Source organism: Phalaenopsis equestris, unplaced genomic scaffold (assembly GCF_001263595.1).
Source record: "Phalaenopsis equestris unplaced genomic scaffold, ASM126359v1 Scaffold000301, whole genome shotgun sequence".
In the NCBI taxonomy this organism is placed as follows: Eukaryota; Viridiplantae; Streptophyta; class Magnoliopsida; order Asparagales; family Orchidaceae; genus Phalaenopsis; species Phalaenopsis equestris.
This window is the reverse complement of record NW_018164743.1, coordinates 1,900,465-1,918,958: the sequence shown is the minus strand read 5'-3', so window position 1 is coordinate 1,918,958 and position 18,494 is coordinate 1,900,465. Positions and strand designations below refer to the sequence as shown.

At 33.3% G+C, this 18,494-nt stretch overlaps 1 protein-coding gene across 2 annotated transcripts; it reads right to left on the bottom strand.

The window, feature by feature from the left end:
• Positions 1-1,881: 1,881 nt before the first annotated feature.
• On the bottom strand, positions 1,882-17,488 carry LOC110025549 (peptidyl-tRNA hydrolase ICT1, mitochondrial). Of its 2 annotated transcripts, XM_020726100.1 has the most exons (8): positions 17,175-17,488; positions 7,530-7,589; positions 6,701-6,783; positions 6,275-6,339; positions 6,149-6,182; positions 5,341-5,411; positions 5,020-5,117; positions 1,882-2,124 (listed from the first exon to the last, which is right to left on the bottom strand). In XM_020726100.1, the coding sequence occupies exons 1-7, from the start codon at positions 17,431-17,433 to the stop codon at positions 5,027-5,029; spliced, it is 663 nt and encodes a 220-aa protein (XP_020581759.1). In that variant the 5' UTR covers positions 17,434-17,488; the 3' UTR covers positions 1,882-2,124; positions 5,020-5,026. The 2 variants fall into 2 exon arrangements, with proteins under 2 accessions (XP_020581759.1, XP_020581758.1); XM_020726099.1 differs by lacking the exon at positions 1,882-2,124 and having other exon boundaries at positions 4,899-5,117.
• Positions 17,489-18,494: the final 1,006 nt, after the last annotated feature.

The following is an 18,494-nucleotide window of genomic DNA, read 5'->3' as shown; positions in this document are numbered from 1 at the left end:
TGGCTCAATTATACTTTGCTCGATTTCATAAGATTAAAAAAATATGTTTAATTATTTTATTATTATTAAATTAAAAAAATAATTTTTTTTTACCGAACTTAATTTGAAGTTCGGATATAGTTTTTTTGGTCAGTTGCATTGTAAAGCTTATTGACTTTTATATCCCTTCCTTCATAATCTGGGAAATGCAGTCCCCACTTTCCTTTGTTACCAACTGCATGGAACAACTCAAAATGTTTGGAGAATTCGCATGCATACCAGCCTAATAATATGTAACACCTAAATTAGCAGGGAAGAGATGGGGTGGGATTTTTAGCCTTTTTTAGGGTCATTTACATACATTTTTTTTAATCATTATCTCAATTAAGCAATTTTTTAAAATAATAAAATCAAGTATTTTTTTAAATACAATATACAAATTTATATAAATACATATATGATAAATAGACAAAACAAGCAACACGAATAATTTTTTTTTTTTTGTTTGATTTCGACTCGTTTATAAATTAAGCTTAAAAAAATTATTCATGTTCAGCTCACTTAGCGAATGAACGAACATAAGCAACATGACAAACCGAACACAGCTATTCACAAACGACAAATTTTTTTGACAGCCCAACCAATATACTCCCTCTACTATTGTCCACTCTACTCATTTTAAAGTCCTGCTAGGCCCTTAATTGTCATACCCTTATTATTGTTTTGTTTCAAGTGTGTCCACCGATTTCAATCTGAATAATTGATTGGTCATTTGAAGAATAATATATCACCCCAATAAGAAGAAATATCATCTTAAAATAGATCTAATAATTCTTTAAGATTTATGGGTATACGTAAACCGAAAATTTTGCCCGTACTTTACGAGTGTAAGATAAGGTTTATTTTATTCTAAGGTCTGATATCCCTATAAGGGCAAACCCTTATATTTAATTACCCCTCCAAAGTTGTGAAACTCCGGAGAAAACTTATGATTAAAGCACTGATTTATATTATTCAAATTTCAAGATTAGACACTTCAAAATCAGAATTTTCAAGGGTGATGAATGAATCCAAATTCAAAATTTTAAAGGGATAAAATTCAAAAGTTAGGACTTACAATCAATAATAATGTGTCACGGAAAGGCCTTGGAAATAGAACTAGCCAACCCAAGGAGGAGGTTTACCCGAAGGCCGCTTCGGATGAAACATGTCTCAGTCGAAGCAGTTACATCCTCTTATGAAATACTTTGCCTCAAAACTAATTTCTGAGCACTTCGTTGTAATCTAAGTTTAATTTTTGAAATAAAAATATGTTTGTTGCCTCGTTTCTTGTGTTGATGCGAGCCTGCAGATAACTTATCACAAAAATGGATTTTTTTCTTCCATTTATATCCTTGTGTGACAGTTAGAATTCATATGTTTTCCTATATATATAAAGGGGGGTAGGGTAGTATGTGCATGCTTACTTTGCTCTTTCCTTCCTCTCGTTCTTAGATTTTCTTCTTTCTTTTTATTTAATGGCTCTCCAATACTCTGCACAAGACTCTGGGTCGGTTGTCCTGGACAACCAATCCTGGCAGACTCAGGCTGATGCTGAGTTGCTACAAGAAAGTCATGCCTTTGACCACTCCATCAAGCATTGGGTCTCCGACGCCTCATTATATGGTGCTAATCTTATGTTCTATAAGAATCAATTCTGATCGAGGATGATTAGAAGGGAAGCGGAGGTGTCTGCTTGGAAAACCAAGAAGAAAGCTCGCTTGATTGTTGAAGGAATCAGAGGAAAAATTGAAGGAGTCGTAGGCAAAGAGGCTAACGCAGTTGAAGTCTTTTTTTTTTGGAACAGGAACTACGTCCAACAAAAACATATGGTAATCATGAAGATACATGAAGATTTCTTAGTTAAGAATTCTTCTCACCCGACGCAGGAGACCCTTCTTGCCCTTCCGTTGAATTATATGAATGGACCCCTCTCTTGAGTTGAAGGAATGAGAAATGAATGATTAAAGGAGCTCTTTTCTACTGTTTTTCTTGATTGAAGACTGGTGATAACTCCAAACCTTCGTAGCCGTCAGGCACCATCAACCAACGTCAATCGCCCCCTGTTCGCTACCATTGGTGGACTTTATGGAGTAACGAAATACCCTGTGGAGTAACGCTGCACATTACGAAGTAGTAAAGTTTATTGCGGAGTAACGACACACATTGAGGAGCAACAAAATGCCCCGAAAAGTAACGATGTGCATTGCAGAGTACCTGAGTACTCTATTAAGGGTCGAAATCTCCTGCATATAGGATAACACATTGTTTAAAATATTATGAAACAACATACCCCGAACATGAAGTATCAAAGACCCAACGATAACTTTCAGCAACAACTGCTTTCGATCTTTTTACAACAGACATTTCTGTATGAATACATAGTACTTGGATAAATCCTTGTAACACTTTCCCGATTGTGGGATAAGTGATTTATTTTTATGCTAACAAACTTATAGTGGATCAATTCAATTGGACTAGACCCTGCGATTTTTTACCTCTCCTGGTTTTTCACATAAATATTCTTAAATGCATCATGCAGCTACTTTCTTAGTATCTTGTCGTGAATCATCCGGCGAGCAACATTATATATATCCATTGTAAAGCTGGAAATAAATTTATTTTTATGATTGATTATATTGAGTTTTATGATTGTGCTTGTTTATCATTATGCATATAATTCAAGGCAAATAATTGAGTATTAAATTTCACGAATGTGATTATTGTGATTTGAGTCATTTAGAATTAATCAATGCCTTCTTAATCATGAAAATTATATAATTAAACATTATTAACAAAAATAATTAAAGATATTAGTTGTAATTAATTATATAGATGTAATATTTTTTTCTCAAAAAAATTTAAAATTAATTTGGATAAAATAATAAATTATATTTTCTAACTTCCTCACGGGAATTAAAAAATAAATATAATCTGATATTTTCATTATATAGAATCTAAATGAATTTAATTGAATTAAAATTTTAACTGAAGCAAATTTTCTATCAGTAAAATCATAATTATACAATACAATTAGTAAAACATAAATTATTAAAACATAATTTATGTATATGATCCTCAACTTTTGTATAATATTTATATCTTTTTTATTTCTTTTATCAGTAAAACATAGGAGAGAAGTTTGGACATGAAAATGGGTGAAAGTGCATTATTAGTGATTAGTTGCAAAAGACCTTATGCCTAAGCCAAAATAAAAAAGAAACCAAAGGGAAGCATAAAACTAAGTTACATATTAATTGTGTAAAAGAGAAGCATAAAACTAACTTACATGTTGAGGAGATGAGAATGCTTAGGTGGAAGGGTTGATGTAGCTTTAGAGACAGACAGGATTAGAGAGAGTCGTCTTAGATGGTTTGGTGACATTAAAAGTCGATCATCTGATGATCTGATTATGATATATGGGTGATGCCTCCTATGTCACTAACATTAAAATATAGAAGGGCATATTTCGAGATATTTTAAGACGGTCTCAAAAACATATATCAACAAAACTTAAAAAAGATTCAAAATTAAATATAATTCACCAAGCATAGCTCCCATTATAAAATATATAATTCGTTCACGTCAAGGCCAAAAAAAATAATTTTAAAATTATATATAATTATGATATTTTTTTTCATCTTTGATTATTTATGTGCACACTTTCACTTATATTATAAATATCATTAACTTAAACCTAGAATAAATATTAGGTTTATCAAAAAAATGGGATATATGAATAAAAGACATACCCATTGTATTGAATGAAAAATGATACCCATTCTAAGACTCGTCCCCATTATTCTTACTATGATAATAATAAAATATAAATGCCAAATGGGTGAGTATTAATTACCTTAAGAAAAAGGTCCACATTTATTTTATTTAATAAATGACTAATGCAATAATGCAATTTTTATAAAAAAAAAAACCCCTGACACAACTTGATGACATCTTTTACACAATAACAACAACAACAAAGCCTTAATCCCACCACGTGGGGTCGGCTACATGAATCATTTTTCTCCATTGCGTCCTATTTAATGTCATATTTTCATTTAGTTCTAATAAATTAAAATCATTTTTAATACAATAAGCCCAAGTCTTCCTAGGTCTACCTCTGCCCTTCTTAACACAAGTCGAATCTAAAACATCTACTCTCCTAATTGGATCATCTAATGGTCGACATTTAATATAACCAAACCATCTAAGAATTTTGTCTGTCACAGGAGCTACACTAACCCTATCACGAATATATTCATTCCACATTTTGTTTACACAATTAAATAAAATTAATTGTTTAATGGCAGCAGTTACATGATGCTATATCTATTTATTATTTTCGTATTTTGTTAGAGTTAATTAAACTTGAATTAAAAAAACTCTAAATCATACTAAAAATTAATTTTTATTAAAAATATATTAAATACTTTTAGAAATTAGATATGAAAAATATATTTATACCACTCAATTCTTAGTTATTTATATATCCTTCATCGCCCTCCATCCAGATCTTACGCTCTTTACTGTTCCACACAATCGCAAACCCAAGTATCTCTTATTGGCTCTCTTGCAAACAACCAGCTGCAACGATCCGGAATTGGGAGAGGGCGATGATGGGATGCCGCAAGCTTGAAAGGCTGAAATCATGTGATATAAGTTGGGGGCGGTAACGGAGCTATTATTTCTAACATAACGGTGTTTTTTTTAATATCAATATAATATTTTGAGTGCTATAAATGTAAATAATGATGAAGTTTGAGGGTGGAATATGTAATACATGATGTTTGAGTGCTATGGATGTAAACCCCCCTAAAATAAAACAAAAGAAACCCAGGTCATGTACAATAAAAAGATCATCACGAGAATCATCATGAGGGTTCCGGGAAAATAAAAAACCCATTTTTATTTCCTTTCACACAAAATTCCAGCATCCAAACACAATCGAAAGGTATAATTGATTTTAAACTATAATTTGATAAAATATGATGAGAAAATCACCTTCCAGTCAATCCCAGCTATCTTTGGTCCTCCTAATTGCCTTCTTCTGTGAAAGAGCCCTTTTGGTTTGCATCCTCTTCTGCTCTTCTATGGCAGCACTATGATTATATAAATGATAAATAAGTCATTGTTAAAAAAGTAAAGTTTAGGTGTTAGATATGTAAATACATAGGAATTGGGTGGGCTGTATGCATGTGAATGCCGCTTTTGCTTCATCTGATTGGACATTACACTAGTGTATGCAAAATAACAGCGGCCAAACAAAAATAAAAATAAAAGTTCCTCTTCAGATAATTAGGGAAGAACAATACAGTGACATACAGTTTTTGTATCCGTTTCTTTTGCTCCTCTGATGGGGGCGGTGGGACATAAGATGCAGAATCAATAATTTCCTGTTGAACAAAAAGACAAAGATCAACAACTAACAATCCTATGAAACCCACTTGTAATAGTTACCGACGCAAAACTATAGGCTATCGAAAAAGCTTGTCATTCGCAAACAGGTAGCTGGCTGAACGTGAACGGTTTTTGTTTAGCTCAAATAATAAACGAGCTGATTACAAACTAACTTTTGTTCCATCATTGACTCATTTTGACTCGAATTAATTTATTAACTAGATAAATAATCCTGTTAGAATATTTTTATATTGATTTTTTATGTTGCATGTGAAATTTAATGACAGGTCACACAATTTTTATGTATTTACATATCTAACGACTAAAGTTTGATATTTACACTTATACTTCACTTTGATGTCATAAACCTATGCATGAAAAGGAGTATTCCACTTTTTAAAAATTAATAATGGTGGCATTTTTTATAAGATGCTAACGTTTTGAGTGTTATGTAAGTAAATATGGAAGTTTAGGTGTTAGATATGTAAATATAAAAGAATTATATGGTGTGTAAATGCGGGTAATTTTTAAATCATTCAAATTAATTTTGAGTCAAACACGAGTTAAAACGAACAAATGATCTGAATTGAGCCAAACACAAACATGTCATTCTTGAGTCATAAATTTCAAGAGAGCCGAACACAAATAAACACTCAGCTCGTTCAAGCTCGGCTCATTTTCACCCCTACTAGGAAAAAGAAGATGAGGATGAAGAAGAAAATCACAGTCCAACCTGCAGTTTCGCCAGAGCATCTTCAATATTACCCCTGGAAGAAGAATAATGGAACAAAATCAAACTGACAACTAGTTAAAATCATGAATAAAAAAAATAATAATAAAACGGTATTTTGAGGCTCACTTCTGTGTTCTTGTTTTGGTTGAAGAAATAACAAGATCCCCGTCCTTATTAATACGATTCTTTTCCTGATTTATTAAGGAAACTGTCCGTGTGTTAACTCAGAATGTAGAGATGAAGGCATTAAATTTACATATAGAGCACACAATTCTTATGCATTTACATATCTCACACTTAAACTGTCATATTTACATATATATATATATATATATAGCACTTTGGTGTTTAAACTTATGCATGAAAAGTTGTATTTTACTTTTAAAAAGTGATAATAGTGCTATTTTTTATGTGATATTAAAGATTTGAGTGCTACGTGTGTAAATATGAGAGTTTAGGTGTGAGAAATGTAAATACATAAGAACTGTGTGCTATGCATGTAAATACCCAAAAATTAAAACAAATCCACAGGAAACGTTGGTGTGGACTGACCATTTGGAGTATTTTCTCCCTGATTCTTTCACCTAACCAATGAGCGTTCTTTACATTGAAACGCATGTCGACCTTAGTGTTCACTGCAAAAATGAAATAGAGATCTGGTATGAACTCAAAAATTATGCAAGCTCAATCAGTCGAGTAAAAGATAATAAATTTTCATCAATAACAGTAGGCAATAAAAATACTTCTAACAATTTTAGTTTTGATCCAAATCTGGCCTTGAAAGGTCATCTTTGAAGACCCAAAAAGAAGTATCATAGAAAAACAAAAATAAGAAAAAACGAGAGCTAATGGAACAAAATTAAGTTCAACATAACAAACTAAGAACATTTCTGCACGAGCTGCCACTGAAAGCATTCCTGGTCATTCAAGTAGGAAGAAACGCTAAAGGTTGCAAAAGATTTAATTTAATTCTAGGGAAATTTACAGACATTCCACACAATTCTTATGTATTTACATATCAAACACCCAAATTTTGATATTTAAACTTATAATACCTTGGTGTCATAAACCTATACATGAAAAGGTGAATTTAACTTTTAAAAAGATAGTGAAGGTGGAATTTTTTGTGATGTCAAAGATTTAGATTTATACATGTAAATATGAATTTTTAGGTGTTAGATATGTAAATACATAAGAATTACGTTGTATGTATGTAAATGCCCCATAATTCAACCACGATCATGGTATCATTATAAGTACCTCAACTAACCAATAAAAAAACCACTTGGCAGAAAGGAAAAGGAAACTTTTTTAGCGAGCAAATAATATGAAAAATGAAGAGGAGTGAGTTCCTTTTATTCACATTAAATTATTGAAGAACCTTTATTGACATTCTGACCACCAGGCCCGCCACTTCTCGCGAAATTAACAGTGACATGATCTGCAGAATCATTGAAATGAAAATGTTAAAAAAGCATTAATGTTACATAGTGCAGTTAAAAGCATGGTCCTAAGAGCATGTTGTGTAAGAGTTCATTCAGAGCAGGATGCCTTGTCTCCCATGTCCTAATGCTTAGGAGATGGAAAAAGCACTCTAAAAACAAAATAGAAGTTATTCTGAATCAAGAAAAAATAAAGGGAAATTTACATAGATGCCACTAAATTCTTATGTAATTACATATCTAACACCCAAAGTTTGGCATTTACACTCATAACATCTTGGTGTCATAAGCCTATGCATGATAAGTTATCTTTCACTTCAAAAAAGATATTGATAGTGGTATTTTTTATGTGATGTTACAGATTTGAGTGGTATGTTTAGGGTTTAGGGTTTAGGTAGGTGATACGTAAATACATAAGAATTGTGTGTTATGCATGTAAATGCCCCAAAATTAGATCTTTAAGAGTCCTGGAGCAACAGAATAATCAAAACTGATTTGAAATGTACAAATCCAGTAGTAATGAATTTTGTTTTCCCCTAGCCACACACCATTTTTTTTTTTGAGCGAAATGGCAATGTTAGCATTTTTGGCACTTCATTTACACTTTGTGCACCGAGTTTTTTTATATTTGGACTTGATATGTCATCACGAAATTTCATAATTTGGCACGAATCTCAAGACATTTTATGGACCGAAAAATGTTTTGATTTAAATTAAAAATCATTTAGAGCTCTAAAAGGTTAAATGAAATCCAAATTTGACGTACGTATCGTCCAATCAAACATCTCGACAAGAGAAATTCAACAAGCCCAATATAACTCAATTCTGAGGTCATTAAGTCCCTCAAATCATAAAAAAAAACCTCATTATCAAGAAGAATCAATGTGGGTCATTCGATCGAATAGTGATGGAAGTTATTCGTTGAATGACCGGATGTTCCTCCCTAGAAGACTATAAATAGTAAAATATACCCCTTCACTTAGAGGGGGAGGAGTCAAATTCCAATGTTATTATAGACTAAAGACTCGACGATAACTTTCGGCCTCTATAGTTGTCAAACACTGCCCGTCGGCTGCCATCGACCAACGTTGACCATCACTTGTCGTCGTTAACAAACTTTGTTGGATTACAAAGAATCCTAAATATGGTGTAATGAAGTATCTCAGATACGGTGTAACGTATAATACCGCAATACGGATCCCACAATAATTTTCGGCGACTACTTACAACCATTATATCTAGAATACGACGAATTTTCTCAGACTGTTGAATTTTTTTGTACATTGTACACGAACAAGTGTATTACTTCGTGAAGCGTTGTTATCCTTCTTCCTCGATTGTGGGACAATTGTGTATCTTTGTAATTAAGCACTTATAGTGAATTGCTTTGACTTGTACATAGTGCAAGAACAAGTGTTGTAGTTCATGTAGCGTTGTAATCCTTCTTTTCCAATGGTGAACCAGGGTATATCTTTGAAATTATGCACTTAATATTAAATAATTTTGACTGGGCTAGGACAATTTTTTTTTCCTTTCTAGGTTTTCCCGCATAAAATTTTTGGTGTATTCTCTTATTATTTCTATATTATTTGTGTGTGTTAAATTTTCGTATAATCTGAGACGTTAAATTATCACTCTACAACCGTGAATCTTTAAGCCCGCAACAGGACTAAAGTAATCAAAGTTGATCTACAGATAAATGTTTGAATTAAACCAAGAAACACTTGAACGTGTGGCCTCGTGACCAAATTGATTATATTTTATCCTTTAAACTCCATAATTTTAAATGGAATATGATTAGAAACTGGTTTAGATTTGATTTTCGGTATTTTGGATGATTTTCAGTTTAGGTAATATAGTTCCTTAGTTCTGGTTTCAATTTCGACAATATTTAAAACTAAAAAAATATGCAAATAAAAAATTGTATATGAACTCTCATTTTCAAGCCAAATTTCCAGACGAAACTTCCTGATCCTGAAAATTTAATAACAATAACTTGATGCGGCTAAGCTTATTTGGCTTTGCTCTCGAAGCAACCAGGCTAAAAAGTCATTCGAAGTTGGTGAAACTCATTGGTAGCATTCAAAATTTAAAAGGTGTATTTACAAGTATATAATGCAAATCTTTATCATTTACATATCTAACACTTAAACTTACAATTTTACGTGCCTAACTTCCAATTCTTTCCAGTTCATCAAAAATACCGCACACACTATCGCCATAAGGTAACCCCCAGTTGTAACTCCATCTAACCATCGCTGCCCTCGTCATATCAACTAAGGGAGACTCCACTTATCATCTTCTTGACCATTTCCCTTATAGATCATTGATAAAGTCGGTCCTAAACTCCCTCCCGTTGCTGCTCCACCTAACTTCTCTCAACTCGGACTTCATCCATTATGGCTTCCCAGCACTCTGCAACTTGTAATCTGCATAACAATTGTTGTTCTTGTTGTACTTTACATTATCACTGATTTCATCATGGTCAAGGGTGGCATGACGAAGTCACGGACTAGGGCATCGGTGGTAAAGGCGGAGCCACGGATGAGGGTTACGGCGACAGTTTGTGTGGTATGTTTGATGTATTAGAAAGAATTGGGAGGTAGGCACATAAAGCTGTAAGTTTAGATGTTAAATATGCAAACGATAAAGAATTGCATGGTAAAAACAGCTCTCAAAGAGGAAAAACAAAAAACATTAGATCAAAAAAAGTAACGAAAAGATAAATTACGGAAAACTATGGGAAAGGTGGGCAAATGCTTAAACAAAGTTAGCCCACTGTTATTAAACATATAATTTTGGGCTTAAAAGAGCAATGAACTTATTCTAAAATTTCTTCAACGCAGGCATATGTCTGCGTGCACTCCTCAATTCCATATTTTAACACAATCAAGTGGATAAAAGCAGGCCTATGTTCTAGCATTTTCCCTGAATAAGATCCAATGAATAATGCAAGAAATTAAAAAATACAAAAAACAATACGAAATATGCATTGCTCCGACTCTTAATTCAGTAAATGCTGCCTATTTTGGTGTAATTTTAAAAAAAAGGTATAACTCACTTCTAATTGTAACTCAAAGTTCATCTAAAACTGAGATTATGCACAGAAATCTAAGAACAAAATAAGGAAACACCCAATATCAAGTATGGTTTTAAAAATCGAATCAAACCGGCCAGTCCGATCAGTCCTTGGCCCAGTTCGAACAAAACCAACAATTGAACCAGTAAACCGATCCAATTTTTAAAGAACAGCCCTGTTCAAATATTTATCAACATTTGGCTTCTTAATTTTGTTAAAATGACTAGAAATAAAATAATTACACAAAACTGGTGAAAATAATTAAAATACCTTATTCCAAAATTCTAACTTAGAATCATATTTAAAATCTTCAACAATAAAGTACCTTGAAATAAAATATATAAGTGGAATTGGTAAAAATATCATTATTGTATCATTATTACATCATTTAAAACATATAAAATGATTTTAATATTTATTGCATCCTTTGATTCAACCTCGGTTAAACTTTGAACCACTCCTTTCAGTTCAACGTCCGATTAAGTTTTCAAAACCTTAATGCTAAGGATTCACATTGGAAGAAGAAAATCATTTCTAGCAGATTTGAACAAATCCCAATCACAATGTGATATAGATGCAAAAAGAATAAACACTCACCAAGGAAGACCAGACCCTAACACTATTGTTGTCAACATTAACACCGCACTGAAAGAATTAGCTTAATATCTAAAATTTCATGAAGCCAAAAACTGAAATCTATAGGACTTAGATCTCCTATTCATGATAAAAAGGGCTAATTTTGAAAGTTTCAATTGAGATATATTGTAAAAATAGGCATTTCTACTAAGCTAAAATGTACCAAACAACTTCAGATTTCAACTACAATGCCACACCATATGCACAGTAATATAAAAACAGACCTTCCAATTTAATAGCAGTAGCAGGAACCACAGGTAGAAGATAGAGAAACAAAACAATGCAGAAAGCAATTAGCCTCCAAATAAAAAACCTGAAGAGAGATGAACCTCCATAGCAGGCATCACAGGCTGCGAAGAGTCCAGAAGAAACAGTATATTCACAAGGTAAAGGGAAGCCAGAACAACCAACGAATAAGCTAACAACAGTGACTATTGGTGAATCAAAGAACCAGTGATTGACCTGATACAAGCTAATGGACCTTAGAGAATACAATCCGGACTCAATAGGGGCTGACACAATAGGAATGTTTTACAATTAAATAAACAAAAATTAAAAGCGAAGAAAAAAATATAACTAATTTAACACCAAAACTCATAAAATATACATGCTCATCTCAATGCATATGTTTTGTGCATTGATGATTATAAACTTTGAGAATTGCATCACGTGTAATGCAACTTGTGTTGCAACTTATTGCGTTCATTTAGAATTGATTAATGAAAGTTACAATGAAAATAAATAGTAAACAAAATGTAAAATATAGTTAAGGAAATCAAAGTTTATTCATCTTTCTTTCAAGAAATCTTCCTCCCTCTTGAAATATATGGGAGAGAAAGAGAGACAGAGTGAGACAGAGAGTTGATAAATTGGGATTAAATGTTGAAGACAAATTGATGGCATCATAGCAGTGGTGTTGTGATATTTGTCCTAGGGGTCAATACCTAGGGCTTCCAAAGAGAGGAGAAAGAGGGTAGAAAATCCATGAGAGAGAAAGAGAGCAGGTTCAATGATCTTAAAAGGTAAAATGAAAGGTTGATAAGGAGGACAAGTGCTGTTGAGTTCTATTCCTTCTCAGGATTCCTATCTGTAGCTAACAAGCATACCTAAAGCATGAGGCATTATTTGAGTTTGAGCAGGGGTTGCTGTACATAAGATCTACATAACATTGCATAGAGGTACTTCTCGTGATTCAAACTTGGAACCTCCAAGACAAACTGCTCTGTAATTGCTCTAAAGAGTCCTCTTGAATTAAAATAAATAAAAACTTACTCTTATTATTACGATTTTACCTTATCTCGCTTATTATAAAACCTTTCTAATCTGCAATGAACTAAAAAAAATTAGAAAACAATGTTTGATAAATAATTTATATATATCATACATGCGTCGAACTATAGAAAAGAAAAGTTTCTCTTGCAACGAACAAAAAAAGGTGCATCCCAACATCGGTGGCTAGGGCTGTCAACAAAACTTGTCGTTCACGAACAGCTCGTGTTCGAGCTTGTGAGATAGCACGTGTTCGATTCGTTGGGTAAACAAACGAGCCGAACACAACCAAATTTTCTTAGCTCGATTTATAAATTAGCCGAACATGAACAAACTTTACATTATATGAAGTTAAATTAATGATATCTTTGATATTATATCAAAATTTTGATTTATATAAATATAAAAAATAAATTTAGATGTTCGATATGTAAGATAAGAATTGGGTGGTATGATGATTACATAACGTGACCAATAGCAGTGTTTGATGTTCTCAATTATTCTCAACAACAATGAAGTGATGACATAGGAAACTTACACCGGAGATTTTCTTCCTTGAGGTTTGGCTGATGAAAAAGTAGTTTACGGTAGCTCGACGAACGCCCAACGATACTTAGCAATAAGATTGAGTAAAGGAGTTGGTTGAAGGTAGCCTACTATTTGAGGTACTAAACTAGGTTGCCTTAAAGACATTAACTATGTGTTTGGCGCGGCTGCGAAAGAGTGGTGAGGTCTGTCGCCGCCATTTTACAGTGTTTGTTTAACAAGTTCCTCCCACGTTTTAGAATCGACGCATCGTAGGAATGTTTTAACATTGCAATCCCTTACTTGTGTTCCACATTTTTTATTTATGTTATTACTCCTCAGCTCTCGCTCGAAACCCTCTCCCCCGCTTTCATCCCCCTAAATTTGCTCTACCCTAACCTGTCATGCCGCTCTATGCACAAAGGCGAGGGATCCAGAAAAAGGTACCTATGATCTTCATTCTTATTATCTTCCATCTTTGATCAGATGTTTACGGAAATTTATGTTGTTATTCTTTGTGGGGGTTGGATCTTTATTTGCTCGTTTTATGGGATAAATTTCATGGTGTTTGTGTTCGTGTGCATTTTGATATCTCTGTCTTTTGATTTTGATGTTTATGAAAATTTATGTTGAGGCATGATTTTCATTCAAGGGAACAATTCTTATGTGTTTAATTCAAAGGCACAATTCATATGTGTTTACATTCAAAAGCACAATTCTTATGAGTGTATTTTGATATTTTCATGGTGTTTCCGTTTGTGTGTATTTTGATATCTTTGTCTTTCGATTGAATGTTTATGAAAATTTATGTTGAGACATGATTTACAATCAAAAGCACAATTCTTACGTGTTTGCATTCAAAAGCACAATTCTTATATGTGTATTTTCAGTAGTATATAGAGATTTATATAAAAACCGAGCACATAACTTTATAGTTGTCCAATAAATAGATTAAGAGAGGGTTGCAACTTCTTAGGTGAGCAGATCAGTTCAATTAGTCCACTTCAGAGAGTGATCATGTGTGGTGAGTATCTTTGGAGAAAAAATTTTCTCATATGTTTAATCATTTGTATTTTAAAAAGTAATCTTACGATAATACTACTTGTTATTTTTTTTGGTTAATTATTGTGTTACTGGTTATTAAATGATAAAACATTTTGATCTAATATATAGACTAATAATTTTTTTTCTAAAATTATTTTCTGCTTTTATGCATGAGTTATTAATTTTGAAATAATTATCTTACAAATAACACATGTATAAAAAGGCAACACTGATTTGTTTTCATAAACTGCTACGAAACAGCTAATTCATAATTGAACTAACCAAATGACACAAAGCTTCACCGACAACTTCTTCCCCATAGCAGCTTATTCAACATCTATTGCGCATCAACTATTTCAACCAGCTGCAGTTGCCACAAACAAACGAGAAGACTTGGAGAGAATCAGCGATGGCAAAGGTGCGAGCTTAGCTGACGAAAAAGAATGGTATCTCGATGGAAACCAAACAATGGTTAGTAATAGGGCTAAGTAAAGGGAGTTGGTTGATGGTGTCCTACTAAGGCAGTCAACTAGGTTGCTATAACAAGTCTCACAGGGAATTTGCAATGGCAAATGTGCTTGAAGCTAGCAAATAATTGAGAAAGTCAACATGTAATAAGGAAGTCTAACAACACACTATATAAATATATATTTTTTATTCATTATTTATAGTATTAAATCTTAACATTTTCTTGCCTTCTCAGTTAATTTTAGATTTTTTTATAACGAAGAAATTGTTTGAAAGGTGACTACATGAAAGAGATATTTGTTAGAAGCTTTTTATCGAATGAAGAATAAAATTGGATTAAATATATCAAAGCTCAAACTAAAATTTAACCAAAAACTAATCATATTAGTGAATTCCCGCTACATGGTTTTTCTACTCCAAAATATTTTTCGGGTATCTAACACGACTAAACACAATACTCCAATCTATCCAAATAATCTCTCCTTCATTTAAGAGCTCTCCAAATTCACAATCACTCCATCTTAATAAAAAGTTTTTTAATATTAAAAATATGGCCAAGAGCCCACTCAATCACATAAAGCCACCAGGGAGTCGTGTGTTATTGGATCTTACATGCCCATGGTAGTGGAAGGAAAATTTTTTAATATAAAAAAATATGACCAAGAGATCATTCAACCACATAAAGCCAGCAAGGTTGTCATACGTTACGGGACCTTACATACCCATGGTAGTGGTGGACATGGTTCGATTTAGTTCCAACTCAATCATGATTTCAAACTGAACCAAACACAAAAAAATAACAATAGAACAAAAATGATGGAAAATGAAATGAACTAGAATGAATGAATGAAGCAGTTGTTTGGGTTTCGGTTCAATTCAATTTTGGATTTATGATATGAAACTATAAAGGTTACAATTTGAACATGTTTGGGAAGATTTAAATAGTTAATATGTTTAGTTTAGTTTAGTTTGATTTAATTTTACTTAAAGGAGAAATTGATTTATAAGATATGAATTTGCTACAAATTATGGCTCAAGTTAATAAAAACTAATCAAAATCGGCCCACCCTAACTCACTAAAGATACAAACAACAGGAATCACTCAATCCCAACCAAACATAATCGTGATAGGGTGTGACGGCATGTGAATCAGCGGAAGAGAAAAATATGGGCATATATACCGATATTCAAATCATTTCAACCAAAGGGTTAATAATATGGGTGAGGGCAAATCATCGGTATTTTTATACAAACGTATTTTTATCTTGGAGAATGTGAAACTGAACTTAAAACTTTGATGTGTCTTAACAACAGCACCGCGTGGTTGAATAGACTCTTGATGCATGTTCTCAATTACATTCAAGAAAAGCTTTTGTTTATGAGCAAGAACATGAAAGCAATTGTAAATGCGAGAGTAATGGGTTTAGCCCTGCATGGAAAAGTTGAAAATAATAAATGGGTTGATTCTCGTATGTAGGCTTAAAGTTTTCAGTTTAAAAATTTCTTGACCACTTATTTATAAAGCCCAACTTAAAAATAAAAAATAAAAATAAAAAAGCCATTAACACTGGGATCAAGTGATTCATACAATTTGAGACTCTCATAGGTATTGAACTTCTATCAAGGTCAAATTCAATAGCATATAATATAACTCCCATGCAAGCACCCATGATTAACTGCTCTAAGTGTGTGATTCTCGATTATGTTAAGAAGTTTTCAATGGTGGAGTGATGATCGATACGCAAAACTCTCACATAACGAAAAGATTGTTAAGATGCGTAAGAGTAATTGGTGTAGTCCTACATCAAATAGTTAAAAATGGATTGATGTAGAAAAACCAAATGGTTGATCCTCTAACATTGGCTTAAGCTTTTTTATTTAAAAATTGTTTGACCGCTAGTGTATGAAATCCAACTGTGGTTCTTCTTTAGTTCAAAGTCCCAAACATAATCCTCGTAAAATCTGCAGCAAATCATCTGATGCGGACATAAACAAGGAAACTAAGATTCATGTGCATCTAAAATGTTATTCCTGTTTGATTTCGGAACTTTGAAAGTGAGTGGAAGTACTTTACACAATCAACACGCCATTGACAGACAAAAAAGCTCGACTTCTGCCCTGAGCATATTGCTAAGCATTCTTAAGTGATTATGTAAAAGGCGCACTTAAAATGTTGGTTAATCGGGTATACCTTATGCTTAAATGGTATATTCAAAACCCGGATATCTTCACCAATAACTAAAATGTACCAGTCATCATAAAATGTTCTACTAGCTCCTTGACAGTTTAAAATCGTCTGCATGACGTTATTTACACCTGTGACACAAACCACTTACAATCTATTAGACTTCTTCCACATCAATGCCTTCCATAAAGGACTACTTATCACCATTTATCAGCCAATATTTCTGAAACCCTCTCTTATAATTTAGACAGATGAAGTTACTGAATCAAAGACATCCTAATCATTAAAGAGGCAAAAACATTGCATCTATTAATCCGATTACAAGTTTATATTGGAATCAGAAAAAACTTAAAAGGCGAAAAAAAAAGTTCAACTGACCTAGGGTTACCTTCGGTGTCTTCTCGGAGCCGGCGTAGCGAGCTCGCTCCTCGGCTTCCTGCAAAACCTGCTGCATCATGGAGAGGCGAGCAGACACCTTTTGACCTCCATCGCTTGATTCCGAAGCGGCGCAGCGAATTCGGCCATACAAAATTTCGGCGCGCGACTGCCGCAAACTGAGGACTCTTGGGCCGATCACCGGCAGCGGGTAGGCGTGGAAGAAACCTCGTAATTGCAGGCTGCTGCGTATGCTCGCCATTTCGGTGAGATTGAGAACTTGTGGTGCAGCTCAAATGCAAGGTAGTTTGAGGCTGCGGTCGAATAGGTAAAGCACGTATTATAAAGTTCTTGGGGGTTTAAATGCAGATCACATAGGGACATGTATTATGGGTCATATTATTTTATAAAATTTACACACACACTAAATCATGATTCATCTCATTTATGGTTGAATGGTTTGTGTTTGGATCATCCAGTGGTCTTTGTGTCTTGCTTGAGGTTTAGATGATTTTAAACTTGTCGGTTTAGTTTGTATGGCTTTGCTTGGTCACTTTGATAGGTTTAATGGTCTTCTGTCAGTGGGTTAGCAATCAATCTACTCCACCCTTTATGGACCGTTGGATCATTTTAAGATTGGTGCTGACACATTTATATATACATATTTAGTTATCTAATTCTCTAACCTTTTGAAAGTGGCGCTGCGATGAAAATAAAAAAATTTAATGCAAAAATATATCACTTTCAAATTTTAATTAGTGATTCAATGATTAAAGTCACTTGGTATTGATAAATTTGATTCTTATAAGTAGGGTGTGATGGGACCAATTTTATTCCTATTTTGCTTCTGCATCTTTTCTCGTTTGAATCGATTTGAGTATTGTGATGGAGAAATTGTTGAAACATTTCGATGACATTCCAAACAAATATTTGATTTGCTTTACCTTTAGGAAGCTAAAAGGACTTGACTGCCTATAAGATACGAGGAAAAAAGAAAGTCGTTGTAAAGAAAAGGAAACCTAAACTCAATGTTGGTTTAGAGGGGATTCGTTTAATTGGATCCTCTGCACTAAGCATAAAGGCGTTCAGTCGACTGCCCCGAACATCAATCCTATCAACCAAGCTTCTACGATGGCACAAGACCCTTTGGTTGGCTTGATCACTTAAATGCCTTATAGGGACTCATTGCTTGATGGTTAGGAGGCTACATCGGCTACGATATTGAAGTGGAGTCGGCTCCTGAGTAAGATGCGTTTCGACCTTGTATTTGGATTTTGATCTTCGTTAAGTTTTCTTTTTGTTTTATGATGTTTCTTGGTGTAG